This window comes from Colobus angolensis, unplaced genomic scaffold (genome assembly GCF_000951035.1).
Source record: "Colobus angolensis palliatus isolate OR3802 unplaced genomic scaffold, Cang.pa_1.0 Scaffold38, whole genome shotgun sequence".
Classification (NCBI taxonomy): Eukaryota; Metazoa; Chordata; class Mammalia; order Primates; family Cercopithecidae; genus Colobus; species Colobus angolensis.
The window spans coordinates 10237718-10254550 of NW_012117154.1; the positions used below are offsets into that span (position 1 = coordinate 10237718).

At 45.2% G+C, this 16833-nt stretch overlaps 1 protein-coding gene and 1 pseudogene across 5 annotated transcripts in view; both read right to left on the reverse strand.

Annotated features, from left to right (window-relative positions):
* The window catches only part of LOC105520453, a 20946-nt pseudogene extending 5603 nt beyond the window's left edge, over positions 1–15343 (reverse strand). Inside the window, exons 1-2 of the transcript XR_001003138.1 lie at positions 15333–15343; positions 11315–11318 (exon numbers count right to left, since the gene is read on the reverse strand). The product of XR_001003138.1 is annotated as a 40S ribosomal protein S24 pseudogene (transcript). The remainder of the gene's footprint in view (positions 1–11314; positions 11319–15332) is intronic.
* On the reverse strand, positions 9405–15940 carry S100B (S100 calcium binding protein B). 4 transcript variants are annotated; one of them, XM_011954207.1, is made up of 3 exons: positions 15745–15940; positions 12705–12843; positions 9405–9951 (listed from the first exon to the last, which is right to left on the reverse strand). In XM_011954207.1, exons 2-3 carry the CDS (start codon positions 12840–12842, stop codon positions 9811–9813), a joined length of 279 nt encoding a protein of 92 aa, XP_011809597.1. In that variant the 5' UTR covers position 12843; positions 15745–15940; the 3' UTR covers positions 9405–9810. The 4 variants fall into 4 exon arrangements, with proteins under 4 accessions (XP_011809597.1, XP_011809598.1, XP_011809600.1 ...); XM_011954208.1 differs by having other exon boundaries at positions 9409–9951; positions 12705–12850; positions 15745–15835; XM_011954210.1 differs by having other exon boundaries at positions 9409–9951; positions 15761–15831.
* Between the last annotated feature and the right edge of the window lie 893 nt (positions 15941–16833).

The window sequence follows — 16833 nt, forward strand, 5'->3', positions numbered from 1 at the left end:
GTGAACAGTGCTGCAATAAACATACGTGTGCATGTGTCTTTATAGGAGAATGATTTATAATCCTTTGGGTATATACCCAATAATGGGATTGCTGGGTCAAAAGGTATTTCTGGGAGAGGAATTGCCACACTGTCTTCCACAGCGGTTGAACTAATTTACACTCCCAACAGTGTAAAAGCGTTCCTGTTTCTCCACATCCTCTCCATCTTCTGTTGTTTCCTGACTTTTTAATGATTGCCATTCTAACTGGCATGAGATGGTATCTCATTGTGGTTTTGATGTGCATTTCTCTAATGACCAGTGATGATTTTTCATCAAACACTTTTCAACAAACATTTTTCATATATTTGTTGGCCACATAAATGTCTTCTTTTGAGAAGTGACTGTTGATATCCTTTGCCCACTTTTTGATGGGGTTGTTTTTTTCTTGTAAATTTGTTTAAGTTCTTTGTAGATTCCGGATATTAGCCCTTTGTCAGATGGATAGATTGCAAAAATTTTCTCCCATTCTGTAGGTTGCCTGTTCACTCTTATGATAGTTTCTTTTGCTGTGCGGAAGCTCTTTAGTTTAATTAGATCCCATTTGTCAATTTTGGCTTTCGTTGCCATTGCTTTTGGTGTTTTAGTCATGAAGTCTTTGCCCATGCTTATGTCCTGAATGGTATTGCCTAGGTTTTCTTCTAGGGTGTTTATAGTTTTAGGTATTAGGTTTAAGTCCTTAATCCATCTTGAGTTAATTTTTGTATAAGGTGTAAGGAAGGGGTCCAGTTTCAGTTTTCTGCATATGGCTAGCCAGTTTTCCCAATACCATTTATTAAATAGAGAATCCTTTCCCCATTGCTTGTGTTTATCAAGTGTGTCAAAGATCAGATGGTTGTAGATGTGTGAGGTTATTTCTGAGGCCTCTGTTCTGTTCCATTGGTCTATATATCTGTTTTGGTACCAGTGCCCTGCTGTTTTGGTTACTGTAGCCTTGTAGTATAGTTTGAAGTCAGGTAGCATAATGCCTCCAACTTTGTCCTTTTTACTTAGGATTGTCTTGCCTATGCAGGCTCTTTTTGGTTCAATATGAAATTTAAAGTGTTTTTTTCTAATTCTGTGAAGAAAGTCAATGGTAGCTTGATGGGGATAGCATTGAATTTATAAATTATTTTGGGCAGTATGGCCATTTTCACGATATTGGTTCTTCCTATCCATGAACATGGAATATTTTTCCATTTGTTTGTGTCCTCTCTTATTCCCTTGAGTAGTGGTTTGTAGTTCTCATTGAAGAGGTCCTCCTTCACATCCCTTGTAAGTTGTATTCCTAGGTATTTCATTCTCTTAGTAGCAATTGTGAATGGGAGTTCACTCATCATTTGGCTCTCTGTTTGTCTACTGATGTATAGGAATGCTCGTGACTTTTGCACATTGATTTTGCATACGGAAACTTTGCTGAAGTTGCTTATCAGCATAAGGAGACTTTGGGCTGAGATGATGGGATTTTCTAAATATACAATCATGTCATCTGCAAACAGAGACAATTTGACTTCCTCTCTTCCTATTTGAATACACTTTGTTTCTTTTCCTTGCCTGTTTGCCCTGACCAAAACTTCCAATAGTATGTTGAGTAGGAGTGGTGAGAAAGAGCATCCTTGTCCTGTGCCACTTTTCAAAGGGAATCCTTCCTAGTTTTTGCCCATTCAGTATGATATTGGCTGTGGGATGTCATAAATAGCTCTTATTATTTTGAGATATGGTCCATCAATACCTAGTTTATTGAAAGTTTTTAGCTTTTAATAAAGTTTAAAATGTAAAAAATAAAATTTTTAGAGAAAAAAGTTTATAAAGATGTCTAAAAATGTTTTGCACAGTTGTACAATGTGTTTTAAGCTAAATGTTTTTACAAAATAGTCAAAAACTTAAAAACATTTGAAAGTTTATTAAGTTACAGTAAGCTAAGGTTAATTTATTATTGAAGAAAAATATATGTTTAGTGTAGTCTAAGTTTACAATATTTATAAAGTCTACAGTAGTGTACGGTAATGTCGTAGGCTTTCACATTCACTCACCACTCACACCCAAAATAACTTCAAGTTCTACCAGCTCAATTAATGGTAAGTACTTACTATGATTTGAGTGATACCCAATGTGGCAGTATTGAGAGGTGGGGCCCTTAAGAGGTGATTGGATCTATTCAAGGATTGATAGATTAATGGATTATCATGGGAATGGGGCTGATAGCTTTGTAAGAAGAGGAAGAAGGACCTGAGCAAGCATGCTCAGCGCCCCCACCATATGATGCCCTGCACTACCTTGGGAGTCTGCAGAGAGTCCCTACCAGCAAGAAGACCCTGACTAGATGTGGCCCTCAACCTTGGACTTCTCAGCTGCTGTAATTCTAAGAAATAAATTCATTTTTTCTTATAATTTAGCCAGTTTCAGGTATTCTGTTAGAAGCAATATACAATGGACTGAGTGCCCTACACAAATGTACCGATTTTTATCTTTTATACTGTATTTTTTACTGTACCTTTTCTATATTTGGACATGTGTTTAGATACACAAAGAACATTGCATTACAATTGCCTACAGTATTCTGTACAGTTACATGCTGGACAGTTACATGCTGGACAGCCCACCAGCATCTGTTGTTTTTTGACTTTTTAGTAGTTGCCATTCTGACTAGTGTGAGATAGTGGTATCTCATTTGTGGTTCCGACTTGCATTTCTCTAATGATCTTTTTTATTAAAAAAGGATTAGATATTGAGCTTTTTTCCATATATTTGTTGGCCACATGAATGTCTTCTTTTGAAAGGTGTCTGTTCATGTCCTTTGCCCACTTTTTAATGAGGTTGTTTTTTTCTTGTAAATTTGTTTTAAGTTCCTTGTAGATTCTAGATATTGGATCTTTGTCAGATGAATAGATTGCAAAAATTTTCTCCATTCTGTAGGTGGTCTGTTCACTCTGATGATAGTTTCTTTTGCTGTGCAGAGGCTCTTCAGTTTAATTAGATCCTATTTGTCAATTTTCTTTTGCTTTTGTTGCAATTGCTTTTGATGTTTTCATCTTGAAATCTTCGTCCGTGCCTATGTCCTGAATGGTATTGCCTAGATTTTCTTCTAGGGTTTTTATAGTTTGGAATTCTACATTTAAGTCTTTAATCCATCTTGAGTTAATTTTTGTATAAGGTGTAAGGAAGGGGTCCAGTTTTAACTTTCTGCATATGGATAGCCAGTTCTCCCTGCAACATTTATTAAATAGGGAATCCTTTCCCTATTGCTTGTTTTTGTCATGTTTGTCGAAGATCAGATGGTTGTAGATGGGTGATCTTCTGGGTTCTCTATCCTGTTCCACTGGTCTATGTGTCTGTTTTTGTACCACTACCATGCTGTTTTAGTTACTGTAGCCTTGTTGTATAGCTTGAAGTCCAGTAGCATTATGCCTCCAACTTTGTTCTTTTTGCTTAGGATTGTCTTGGCTATATGGGCTTTTTTTGGTACCATATCAATTTCAAAATAGCTTTTTTTTTCTAATTATGTGAAGCATGTGAATGGTAGTCTAAAAATAGCTTTTTTTTTTTCTAATTATGTGAAGCGTGTGAATGGTAGTCTAATGGTAATAGCACTGAATCTATAAATTACTTTGGGCAGTATGGCCATTTTCACAAGATTGATTCTTCCTATCCATGAGCATGGAATGTTTTTCCATTTGTTTGTGTCTTCTCTGATTTCCTTGAGTAGTGGTTTGTAGTTCTCCTCAAAGAAGTCCTTCACTTCCCTTGTTAACAGTATTCCTAGGTATTTTATTCTCTTTGAAGCAATTGTGAATGGAAGTTCACTTACAATTTGGCACTCTGCCTTGTCTGTTGGTGTAGAGAAATGCTTGTAACTTTTGCACATTGATTTTGTATCCTGAGACTTTGCTGAAGTTGCTTATCAGTTTAAGCAGCTTTTGGAGGCTGGGCTGGTGGCTCACGCCTGTAATCCCATCACTTTGGGATGCCGAAGTGGGTGGATCACAAGGTCAGCAGTTTAAGACCAGCCTTGACAGTATGGTGAAACCCCATCTCTACTAAAAATACAAAAATTAGCCAGGCGTGGTGGTGCGTGCCTGTAGTCCCAGCTACTCAGGAGGCTAAGGCAGGAGAATTGCTTGAACCTGGGAGGCAGTGGTTGCAGTGAGCCGAGATTGTGCCACTGTACTCCAGCCTGGCAACAGAGCGAGACTCTGTCTCAAACAAACAAACCTTTTGGGCTGAGACAATGGGGTTTTCTGGATATAAGATCATGTCATCTGTGAACAGAGACAGTTTTACTTCCTGTCTTCCTATCTGAATATCCATTATTTCTTTCTCTTGCCTGATTCCCTTGCCATAACTTCCAATATTATGTTGAATAGGAGTGGTGAGAGGGGGCATCCTTGTCTTGTGCCAGTTTTCAAGGGGAATGCTTCCAGCTTTTGCTTATTCAGTATGATTTTGGCTGTGGATCTGTCATAAATAGCTCATTATTTTGAGGTATATTCCTTCAATATCCAGTTTATTGAAAGTATTAGCATAAAGGGATGTTGAATTTTATTGAAGGCCTTTTCTGTGTCTATTGATATAATCATGTGATTTTTGTCTTTAGTTCCATTTATGTGATGAATTATGTTTATTGATTTGCATATGTAGAACCAGCCTTGCATCCCAGGGATGAAGCTACCTTGATCATGGTGGGATAAGGTTTTTGATGTCTTGCTGGATTTGGTTTGCCAGTATTTTATTGAGAATTTTTGTATGAATGTTCATCAGTCATATTGATCTGAAGTTTTTTTGTTTTTTTTTTTTTTTTATCTCTGCCAGGTTTTGGTATCAGGATGATGCTCGTCTCATAAAATGAGTTAGGGAGGAGTCCTTCCTTTTCTATTGTTCGGAATACTTTCAGAGGAAATGGTACCAGCTCCTCTTAGTACCTCTGGTAGAATTCAGCTGTAAATTCTTATGGTCCTGGGCTTTTTTTGGTTGGTAAGCAAGTGATTCAGTCTTGGGAGGGTCTGTGTATCCAGGAATTTATCAATTTCTGCTACATTTTCTAGTTTATGTGCATAGAGATGTTTGTAGTATTCTCTAATGGCTGTTTGTATTTCCGTGGGGTCAATGGTGATATTCTCTTTATCATTTTCATTGTGTCCATTTGATTATTCTCACATTTCTTTATTAGTCTAGCTAGCAGTCTATCTATTTTATTATTTTTTTCCTGGATTCGTTGAGTTTTTTGAAGTGTTTTTCACATCTCTATTTCCTTCAGTTCTGCTCTCATCTGAAGGGGTGGCCTGCCCCTCCACACGTGTGGGTATATCTCGTGAGGTGGGACGAGAGACTGAGAAAAGAAATAAGACACAGAGACAAAGTATACAGAAACAACAGTGGGCCCAGGAGACCAGTACTCAGCATACCAAGGACCTGCATAATCAAAATGGAACTCAAGATTAAGAAACTCACTGAAAACCACACAACTACATGGAAATTGAACAGCCTGCTCCTATATGACTCCTGGGTAAACAATAAAATTAAGGCAAAAATCAAGAACTTATTTGAAACTAATGAGAACAAAGAGACAATATACCAGAATATCTGGGATGCAGCTAAAGCAGCATTAAGAGACAGTAACAGTCTGATCTTTCTCTCTTTTCCCTACACTAATCTTGGTTATTTCTTGTCTTCTGCTAGCTTTGGGGTTTGTTTGCTCTTGGTTCTCTAGTTCTTTTAGTTGTGATGTTAGGATGTCAATTTGAGATCTCCCTAGCTTTTTGAAGTTGGCATTTAGTGCTATAAATTTCCTCTTAATGCAGTGAGCTGTAGGGGGCCATGGGACCCAATATGCCCTCTGTAGTATCCCCCACCTCCTCACTGAAGAGGAAAAGTTCGGGACTGGCCTCCTGAACTCCTGAGATGCACCTCAGGGATCTGTATTTTAAATTAGGGGTGCTGGGTTAAGGAGACATCGGAAAAACTCTTTCTAGCCCAGCCAAGTCTGGCCTCCTTCCTACAAGGTTTAGATCCTGGGGGCTTTGGGCTATTTTCCCAAGGAGAGTGCAAGCCTCATCCTTAGCTCTCTTCTCAACATCCAGCCCTGTGTAAAAGCTCTAGGCTTGCCTCATGTTAACTTGCTTGAATAATGTGTATTTTCTGCACTCCTTCAGAGAGAGGCCGGCCGTTTTCTCCCTAAATGCAGTGAAAGGAGGTTGTGCCATTGTCTTGCCTGCCAGGTTGCTGGTGGCCATGGCTGTGAGGGTCATAATTAAGGGGGGTCTCACGACAGAGAGGCCAGGCATCCCTTGTGCTCACCCACCTGGTCCCCAAGGCAGCCCAGTTCTTGGTAAAGAAATACTGCCAGGAAATATCTGGGCTCTTGTGGGACAGGGCTAGTGGAACCTACATGGGAGTCTCAATTGTGGGCAGAAAGTGATATCTGTGTGTAGAAGTTCCCACTGGATGAAGGGCCAGTGCAACCTTCCTCTGATGCCCAAACACTTCCATCTGTCTGCAATTACAAAAATCTGATTTGGGTCTGCACAAGATAAGGGTGGGATCCCTAAATTTAAGAACCCCAAAACAAAAGCAAACAAACCCAGCTGTCTCCCACAACTTCCTAACAAGAGTCTCCAAACCCTCTCCAGGGTCTTGGCTGGGGGCATGTAGGCTCAAGGGTCCCCATCTTGCCTTGGAGACCAGGATGGGGCCTCACAGGGCAGAGCTGCAGGGAACAGTAATGGGCCCATGGGGCTCACAGGGTGTCATGCTGTGGAGACAAACTGTCCATAATGGAGATACCCAAGTAGGGCCCCAGCCAGCCTGGGGGGAATTTATTTCCTTGTTGGTTGCAAGAGGAGCAGGGTCTGGCTGAACAGGCCTGGGGCCCTGCAGAGGTGGGGAGCTGGAACAGTGGGCAAGAGAGAGCCAGAGCTTGACAGAGTGCCAGCGGAGCCCAGGATCACCCACTCTCCACTTCCCTCCTCACTGCTCCCTTTTCCCCAGGCAGAAGCATGGGGTCAGGAAAGCACAGAGCCCAGGGCTTGACAGCCCAATAGCCTTTCTGCTCTCTCTGTCCCCACTGGTGGGTACAGGTGGGGCATGGCCAGATACTGCCTGGGGGCCCAAGGCCTTACCCCCCACAATCCAATTATTAGATGATGATTCCTCCTCTTGGTAGCAGGAAGTCTGGCAATTGTGTTGCTTGTACTTCTGGCAGGGACAACAGCCTGCAGAGGATGGTCCACGGGGTCCAGAGATCGGGGGTTCTCGCAGCCCAGCTTCTCAACAGCACCTTCTCACTGCAAGTCAACAAATGGGGTCCTCAGCTTGGCCCCAGGGTTTCCACCCTGAGAGACCAACACTGCTGGCAGGGACAGATTTGCAAAGTGGCTGTGGCCCAGAATCTTGCGGATCAAACGGACAAACTGATGGAGCACAGAAAATTCTGTGGCTGAACTGGGCCGTGGAAATGGCAGCCTGGGCAACAGGTTCATGAAAACAGACTTCACACCTTGGTCCCGCCCTTCAGGTCTGAGCGAGCTCCATGTGCTCCTGGTCAAAGCTGGGGGCGGGTTTCCCCCACCTCCTTGCCCGAGCCCATCCCCTGTCCACCTGGGGCTGCTGGAGGCAGCCTTTGGGGTAGGCCGGGCCTGTGCTGGCCACCAGGCTGTGGGGACTACCACCACCCACTCATGGAACTGGAAGGTGCCTCTGGGTGAGGGTGGGTCACACTCAGCTAGGGACTGCCAGGAGAGGACAGTTGGCATTTACAACTTGGAGCTAACGGCATTTGATTGGAGGAGACCCCCCAGACCCCCTGTGCTCAGAAGCTGCCCTGGGAGTCCCTGAGAGATGGGGCTGGAGCCAAGCTCCGTGGAGGGCCAGTGTTCTCCCTATCTGGTTTAGAAGCAGAGTAGGCTTCTGGGGACTTAGTCACCTTGGGATTCTTGGATCAATGTGGGCAGAGGAGGCTCTGGAAGGGCCAATTCAACTTTCCGCGGAGGCGGCAGAGCATCCTCTGGGGAGGAATGCAGGTGGCAGGCGGGGATCTCCGTCAAGGGCAGCCCAGAGCTGACCCCGGCAGCAGCGCCCCTCCTACCCCCCAGCTCAGCGTCACACCCTGGGTCTCCCAAGCTTGGCCTCCTGCTCCCCAGCCGGGAGCACGCACCAGGACCAGCCTTGCAGGGCCCGGTGCAAAATGAAAACATCACCCCTTGGCCAAAAGTAACCAAGAATTTCCAGACGGCGAGAGCTGAGCGAGAAGTGAGCATCGGGCTCTGGGGACTCCCCAGGCGGCAGGAAGAAGTGGCCTCGCTGGGACCCCTCTGGCTGGCCGCTCGCTCCCAGGCCCCTCTCACCACCCCATCTCTCCGGCATCACAGCTGTGGTTCCTGCCTCTGCCCCACCCAGCCTCGGGCCCTGTGAGCCTCTGGGCCTCCCACACTGCCTGGGACAGGAAGGACTTCCTGTTTTACCCACGACTGTTCAGAGGGCACAGAGGGACGCTGAGGAGCGTGAGGTTTCGGAGATGAAGGCCACCGAGCACCGGGAGCGCAGTGAACACCGGTAATGGGGCTGGTGGCCCAGGTGCATCATGGACAGGCACGTGAGTACCCTGGACCATTGGCAGCTCCCCTTCCTGGTGATTGGCTTAGGGAAGAGCACGTGACCCAACCCGCCGGAAGTCCCCTGTGGAGTGGCCGGAAGCCCCTGGGGAAGAAGCCTCCCTGTGGCGGGGCCAGTGGGGATCCACGTTCTTTGCTTGCCTTCCCTTTCGATGGCGCCTGGGCGCTGTTGCTGCACTTTTTTTTTTTTTTCTGAGACAGAGTCTCGCTCTGTCGCCCAGGCTGGAGTGCGGTGGCGCGATCTCGGCTCACTGCAACCTCGGCCTCGGGGTTGGAGCGATTCTCCTGCCTCAGCCTCCCGAGTAGCTGGGATTACAGGCTCCCGCCACCACACCCGGCTAATTTTTGTATTTTTAGTAGAGACGGGGTTTCACCGTGTTGGTCAGGCTGGTCTCCAACTCCTGACCTTGTGATCCGCCTGCCTCAGCCTCCCAAGCTGCGCTCTTTTTATTGAACGCAGGCCCTCTTGGTGGCTCAGAGCCCCGGTAGTGCCCTCGGAAGCCGCATGTGCTGGAGGCACATTGGAGGCGAGGATCCTGCAGCTGCGACTTGAGTCGCATGGGGCACGGAGGCCGCGCTGGAGCCCCCAGAGCTGGCTCGGGTTCCGAGTTCTGACCGAGTTGCTTTTTCAGGAGGGCTGCCAGCATTGAGTGTTCACCTGGTGGTCCGGCGCATCCCGGGAAGCAGGCCGAGGCCACCACGCCCTTGCAGGGTCACACCAGCCAACCAGGTGTTACCTGCATGGATGAGGAACGCATTTAAAGAACAGCAGTGTTTTCCAATGATGCTGGATAAGGCTTTGTTTTTTAAAGGTAACGGAAGCTTTAAGGGTGCCCCAGGGTAATTTCTGTAGCCAGGGTTCCCTCCGGGTTAGGGTCTACACGGCCATGGCGGGCTGCACAGTGCACGCTTTATCACTGAGACCTGACTCCTAAGTGACTGTTAACAAGAGTCCATGGGGCCAGTCAGCTTACACACAGGCCTAATATAGCAGAAAGAATGATGTAGGCTGTTAAAACAGCCTTTGGAAAGAGGTTTTCAATTTTTCACTCACAAAGCAAATCAAGCTTCCTAATTAGCTACAACACGGCTGGAAAGCTCGGCTCCTACTAGGCCGCAAGCCCTTGCTGTCTGCTTTCTTGTGCGACCATCTCTGTTACGGGAACGGCTTGGCTGTTTTCTAATCTCACTCGTGTTCAAAGAACTCGTGGCAGGCAGTGGTAACCATGGCAACAAAGGCCATAAATTCCTGGAAGTCACATTCGCCATCTCCATCACTGTCCAGTGTTTCCATGACTTTGTCCACAACCTCTTGCTCTTTGATTTCCTAAGAGAGATAAAAGAAGTTGCCAACCTTGTTTTTAAATGGAATTTTGGACCATCAAAACATGATTAAAAGTTGAGTGACTCTGATAATTTGTGACTGAAATAACCTGAGAACATTAAATGCAAAATATCAGGAAAGATGTCTCATGTGACCAGGGGGCTGTTGTCCAAGTAGAAGTCTCTGGGGGTCAGTATCTGGCCCTGGGCTACTGGAAAAGGCTGAATGGAACAGCCAAGAGGTGAAAAACTGAAGGTTGTTATCTTACTTAAAATACCTGAGGAAAAAAAAAAAAAAGAATATGGTCTAGATCAGCCCTAACAAATGTCTTGAAATAAAAATAAACTTTTGGCCCTCCTAAACTTTTCATGTGTTCTGTGTGGAAGTCCCTGTCTTAAAGACTTCCAGTAGAATGTAATGTTTTGAAAGTCTTCTTTGTTGCTGAAGTAACTCTTGGGAACATCCTAGATTTGTTAACCCTGTATTCTTTTTCCCATTTGAATTGCTTTCTAGGTGTCATGAAACTTTTTCCTGACAGTTCTGCCTGACATTGGAGCTGAATGAATGGCGTGGCTATTAAGTGATGTACAAAGCCTCAGAGGAACAACCACAGTGCAGGGCTACAAATGTAGTGGGAAATATTTGGGTATTGAACACTGATGAAGAGCAGAGTAACAATTCCCCGGGACAGGAAGGCTTGGCCTGAAGAAGTCAAGTGTGATGTATAACAGCCACCTTGGTTATAAGACACACAGGGGTCGGGCATGGTGGTTCACACCTGTAATCCCAGCACTTTGGGAAGCTGAGGCAGGAGTATCACTTGAGCCCAGGAAGTTTGAGACCAGCCTGGGCAACACAGGGAGACTCCATCTTTACAAAGAAAAAAAAAAAACAATTATCTGGGTGTGGTCCATATGCCCATGTTCCCAGATACTCAGGAGGCTGAGGCGGGAGGATTGCTTGAGCCTGGGAGGTTGAGGCTGCAGTGAGCCAAGATTGCACCACTGCACTCCAGCCTGGGTGACTGAGCAAGACCTTATCTCAAAAACTAAATAAACAAAACATACAGAAGATTGTAACTCCACGGGGGTAGGGGTGGGGAAGCACCTGTGGATGGGCAGGAGCAGGGCACTAACTTCAATTACATTATAGATCTGCTTCTGAACTGAAATTACCTTGATAAAACCAGGCAGCAAATGTTCGTGATGCCTTGAAATGCTTACCGTGAATTATTTGTCATTTACAAATTGAGATTCCCACATGCTAAGCTTTTTCTATGTATAAAAATAATTAATAATAGGTACTATTAGTTGAGCTTTCACTATATGTTAAGCACTTAAGCACTGTCCCATTTCATCCTCACAACAGCCCTTGTTCAGAAGAACCTGGGACTTTCAGATCAAGTCAGAAGGCAGGATTGGTGGAACTAGAAAACTGCATGTGTGAGTGGGACTGCTGTCACTCTGTGGACTTGAATGCCTGAGAAAACCAGTCCTGGAATCAGACGTGGGGATGCCCCCTGCAAGCTTGCAGGCCTGTCTGCTCCACTCTGAACCATTCACAGTGGTGCGGTGTTTGGTGGAAGTGCGGACAGGAGAACCAGCCAGCCCCTCTCCCCCTGCCCTGAAAACATGGACTGCTGGGCTGCTGGAGCCCAGGGCTTGCTGTCTTGCACTGAGAGGCTTGGCCAGCTTAGGAGGGCAGTTCCCCATCCCCATGCAGCAGAGCCCTGCCCTAGTATTTATGCTGGAATCAGGACTTGGTGAGACACTAGTGCACTGGCTCATTTTCTGGTCATTTCTCCCATTTGTGATTGCTCATATCGGTGACCCAGGAAGCCCTTCATTGCATCTCACACATGGACACCGCCGGTGCTTCACTCTGGCTCAAGGCTTGCCTCCAGCCAGCCTTGGTTCTAAGAGAGCATCAGGTACCAGGGGGATCGGAGTTCACTTCCATGAGGGCATGAGGTGGGCAGTAAAGACAGGTGGGTCTGATCCGAGGACAGTGGAGAGAGTGGGTAGGAAAATGAGTCCTGATGCAAGGGTCTGGACATACTTCCACCACAAGCCACAGCAGGAACTGCCTGAAGAACAGGGCTCACCAGGAACCCTCATACAGCTCCCTAAAGTAGGGGCCCCAACGAAAGACAGTTCCTCACCAACATCTGTTACTCCACGGAGCCTCCTGCAAAGCCCTGGGGCTTCCAAAGGATGTGTACAGACCCCGTCATGCCCTCAGTGAAGCCAGTCATGGTCATTCATCCATGTGCCAGGCTGCGTGCCCCAGAGCAGAAGCCATGTCTGTCATGCCTGCATATCATTAGTGCTCAGTCAGTGTTTACTGAGTGAAAGTCTGGCATATCTTATCTCCATAGTAAATAAATACTAAACATCTAGCTCAGCCAAAATACATCCTTTTCCTAAAAACATTCCTGAAGCTTATTTTTAACAGTTCCCTTTTATGTTCACTTTGGCCCGTGGTAAGTAATGAGTCCAGCATTATTTGGGAAGCTTTGGCCTTCGGGACCTTGATGCACCGATTGTACGCAAGATGGTTGATAAGGACGTGAAGACAAGGGGCCCATATGAGCCAGTCCCACACTGAGGGTTCCGTTACTCAAACAAGTTTGCAGAAGCAGCCCAGGCGTCCTGGAAGGAAATCACCTTCGGTGCAGCTGAGAAGATAAAGCCGGCGTACCAGTGGCTTTTTAAGAGGAGAGGAAGAAAGTGTCAAGTGTAAAAAGCAAGACTCACCTCTAAGAAATGGGAAAGCTCATTGTTGATGAGCTCCTTCAGTTCAGATTTCTTCAGCTTGTGCTTGTCTCCCTCCCTTCCAGAATATTGGTGGAAAATGTCGATGAGGGCCACCATGGCTTTCTCCAGCTCAGACATCCTAGGGGCTCGTAAAGGAAAGATGCCTTCTCATCTATATCTCATCATAACACATTTCACATGTTATCAATACAGACCTCAACCCAGACAAGGGGGATGGACTGGCCCTGGCACTCTTTTCAAGCTCAGAGCAGCAGGCATGGCCTGGAGGCGCATTCTGGGAATTTGCACCTTTATCAATCCTTCCACCTGCCTCTTGGACAGATGTGAGCCTGCCTTCTCTGTCTCTGTGAGCCACAGGGGTATATTCCCATGCCCTCTGGCTTCTGGTTGGGTTGGTCCAACAGGGAATCTTTAGCAAAAATACAGAGGCAGAGCAGCAAAGGAATTCAGGGGTTAAATTTCTGCTTCCGGCCGGGCATGGTGGCTCAAGTCTGTAATCCCAGCACTTTGGGAGGCCGAGACGGGCGGATCACGAGGTCAGGAGATCGAGACCATCCTGGCTAACACAGTGAAACCCCATCTCTACTAAAAAATACAGAAAACTAGCCGGGCGTGGTGGCGGGCGCCTGTAGTCCCAGCTGCTCAGGAGGCTGAGGCAGGAGAATGGCGTGAACCCGGGAGGCGGAGCTTGCAGTGAGCTGAGATCCGGCCACTGCACTCCAGCCTGGGCGACAGAGCGAGACTCCGTCTAAAAAAAAAAAAAAACAAAACAAAAATTTCTGCTTCCTCCCCACAGGGTCCCTCTCTGTTCTTATAAGGCTCCAAGATGAGGCAGTAGAGTGCAGGTGAGCAAACCATCGACTGCAAGCTGTTAAAATCAATCTGAAAATGAGACAGTGACTAGGAGCAAAATAAGGAGACAAAAATCAATAGCATTCCTATATTCTATCAATAAAGAAGTAGAAAATCCAGTGCAAAATATCCTATTCGTATAGAAATAGCATGTGATCTAAGACTAAGTTTAGGAAGAAAAATGCAGGTCCTTCCAAGAGATTCGGAGGAACATAAAATGTAGGAAGTTTTTCCTTTAAATTCATATGTAAATTTAAATTATTTTTAATAACAGTGATGGAATTTTTTTGGATGGGTGACATGACAAAAACAGCTGTAAAATTCATCTGGAAAAATAAATATGGTAGAATTGCCACAATCTTTTTGAAGAATAACAGGGAAAGTTATTTGATCTACCAGGAAAAAAAATGTATCCTAAGTTTAACTGATAAAATGCGTGTGGTTCTGTCGCAGGGAGGGACAGAATCCAGCAGAAAGCTGAGCTGCTGAGCCTGCATTCTGCCTCCAGTGTAGGGAAAGGTTGGTTCATTCACTGCAGTGACTGGGACGGGGGCAGGAATAGGTGTTTCTCTGCAGCTGTCAAAGTAAGAGCCCTCCGACCTCCCTCACAGCAAGTACCTTACGCCACAGCCTGCAAACCAAGGAAATAATCAGTCTGGGAATGAGGCGCCTTCTACAAAGGATGCCTTGTCAGTTGTCTCACAAAACAGATGGGCAGGCCGAGAAATTTACCAGCTTTTGGCCTTGAGTTCTAATCATCAAATAAGAGCATTTGCACTGTTATAATTAAAAATAAATTAATAAATCAAATAGTGTTAAAAAATCATTCCCATGTTGAATATATGACTTACATCTTAAAAATAATTTGGAATTAGATGTTAAAAATTTTATTTATTTCTGATCCTCCAAAGGAAACAGGATTGAAGATTTTTTTGTGCTGGCCAGATCTTTGCTAAAGGCATTCTATTAATAATTAGTGTACTTTATTTTGCTCTTGAGTCCCTAAAAATTTGGTAATTCATAAATAGAACAGTTAAGATGGATTAAAATCTTTAACATTTCATGCTTTTCTTATTCTTTGCACTCAAGCTTTCAATTATTGATATATGTGTGTGAATGTGTGTGTATTTTTTTCGAACAAAACAAAACAAGACACTTTTACATCATTCTGATGCTCCTCAAAGTCCATGATGATTTGGGGAAAAGGAGGTTAAATTGTTTTTCTATGAATTATGACTAATGGGATTATTACAAAGGAAAGGCATAAAACATGTATTCCATATATTAGAGCACTAATAGAAACCACTAGAAAATATGGTTTTCTTCATAACCACGCTACAAATCAATTAAAAAATTCTTGTTACATTTTTCCCTTTGACTTAAGAAATAGTTGATGGTTTATAGTTTATCTTTTAAGAGAAATGGAAATAAATATCCATTTCTTTCTCACATTCTGTGAATGTCCTACATTAATCTTTTATCATTGAGAACAAGAGAACACTTGAACTTTAACTCCTTAGAAAGACACGGTCACCCAGCGTGTGAGGCTCCCTCTAGGGGTTCGACCTCCCTGAGAAACTGTGAGACTGAAGAAAGTTAAAACCCACCAAAACCCCAATTTCTTTGACCCAATGTATTTGTAATTGTTACGTAATTTCTGAGTGGTGTCCTGGGGCTGTGGTCACCCTGGCACTTCAAACTGAGGGAAACGGGAAAACTGAAGAGTTACTTACCCAGGGCGGTGGAAAAAGTAACAAGGAGAAAAGGGATTTATTTAGGATATGGACTAAACTAGCATTAGGTTCTCCATCATTTCCAGCCCCAGTGGGAAGCAAAATCTTGACTCTTCACATAGTTACAGGAGAGGCAGTATTTGTAGCACCAGTGGGAAAATGTCAGCAATCACTTCTGGGCCAGGAGACCTGAAGTTTCTCTGATTTATGGCAAAACACCTCTAGCTGCCTAGGGCTGATGCAGTCAGGTGTCCACAAAGCAGCAATAATGTAGAGATTAAAACACATCATCCTATTGACACTTCTGAAGTGCTGCCAATTGTCCTAAAGGAGCTTTTTAAGCTACCATTTAGTTTCTACCCCTCCATTCCCTTCCACCCAAAAGAAAACAACCATTTCTTCCTGAGCGTCCTCTTGGCCTGGCTCTTTCTCACCTCTTCCTTGTCTCACCTCTTCCTGGGCTCCTTGCTGCAGGCCTCGTCTCTGCTGCGGGTCCTGGGTGGCAGGTCTGGTGGGCAGAGGCAGCCTCTTATTCCGTCTAACCAGGGAGGACGGATGAACCCTGGTGCAGCCCACTGCAGGCCGTGGCAGCCAATGGGGGCCGAGGGCGGGGGCGGCAGGGCTGCCAGGCCTGCACACAGGGCTGCATTGACCAAGCAGCCCTGGGGACTTGCTGGGAGCCAGGATTGCACATGGGCTGAGGAAGAAAAAAGGGCCTGTAGGGCAGGAAGTGGGGAGTCAGCTTTTTGTGTGATTTATTTATTACATGAATATTGATGTTCCCCTAAAGGCAAGGTTGGGGGTAGGGAGAGGAGAGAGACTTGGATTGATTGATTCAAACAAAGCAAATGTGCAGCCAAGAACAAGCAGCTTCCAAGTACAGGCCGATCGTAGGAGATTAAGTGGCCTGCAAGCTGGTTTCTAATGGAGAGGCCCCTGGAGCTTCTCTCCTCTGCCAGCCTCCACGTCTGGCCCCACTGGGCGTGAGGTTCTGTGGACAGTAGTGCTTGTCTGTGGTCAGCCCTGGGCTCAACGGGGCTGCCTCAGAGAAGCTGCTGAACCCAGGGTCTGCAGGGACTAAAAGGGGTGGTACTTTTAGGGGAAAACATGATGTGTGGATTGTATCCCAAGGCCTTTCCCTTCATCCCAGGGTGCTTACGATAGTTTGCCTATGTTCCTGCAAAGGACATGTTCTTATTCTTTTTTATGCTTGCATAATATTTCATGGTGTATATGTACCACATTTTCTTTATCGAGTCTACCACTGATGGGCATTTAGGTTGACTCCATGCCTTTGCTATTGTGAATAGTGCTGTAATGAACATACACATGCATGTGTCATTATGATAGAATGATTTATATTCGTTTGGGTATATACCCAGTAACAGGATTGCTGGGTTGAATGGTAATTCTGTTTTTATGTCTCTAAGGAATCACCACACTGTTTTCCACAATGGTTGAACTAATTTACATTCCCCCCAACAGTGTACAAGCATTCCTTTTTCTCCGTAACCTTGGCAGCA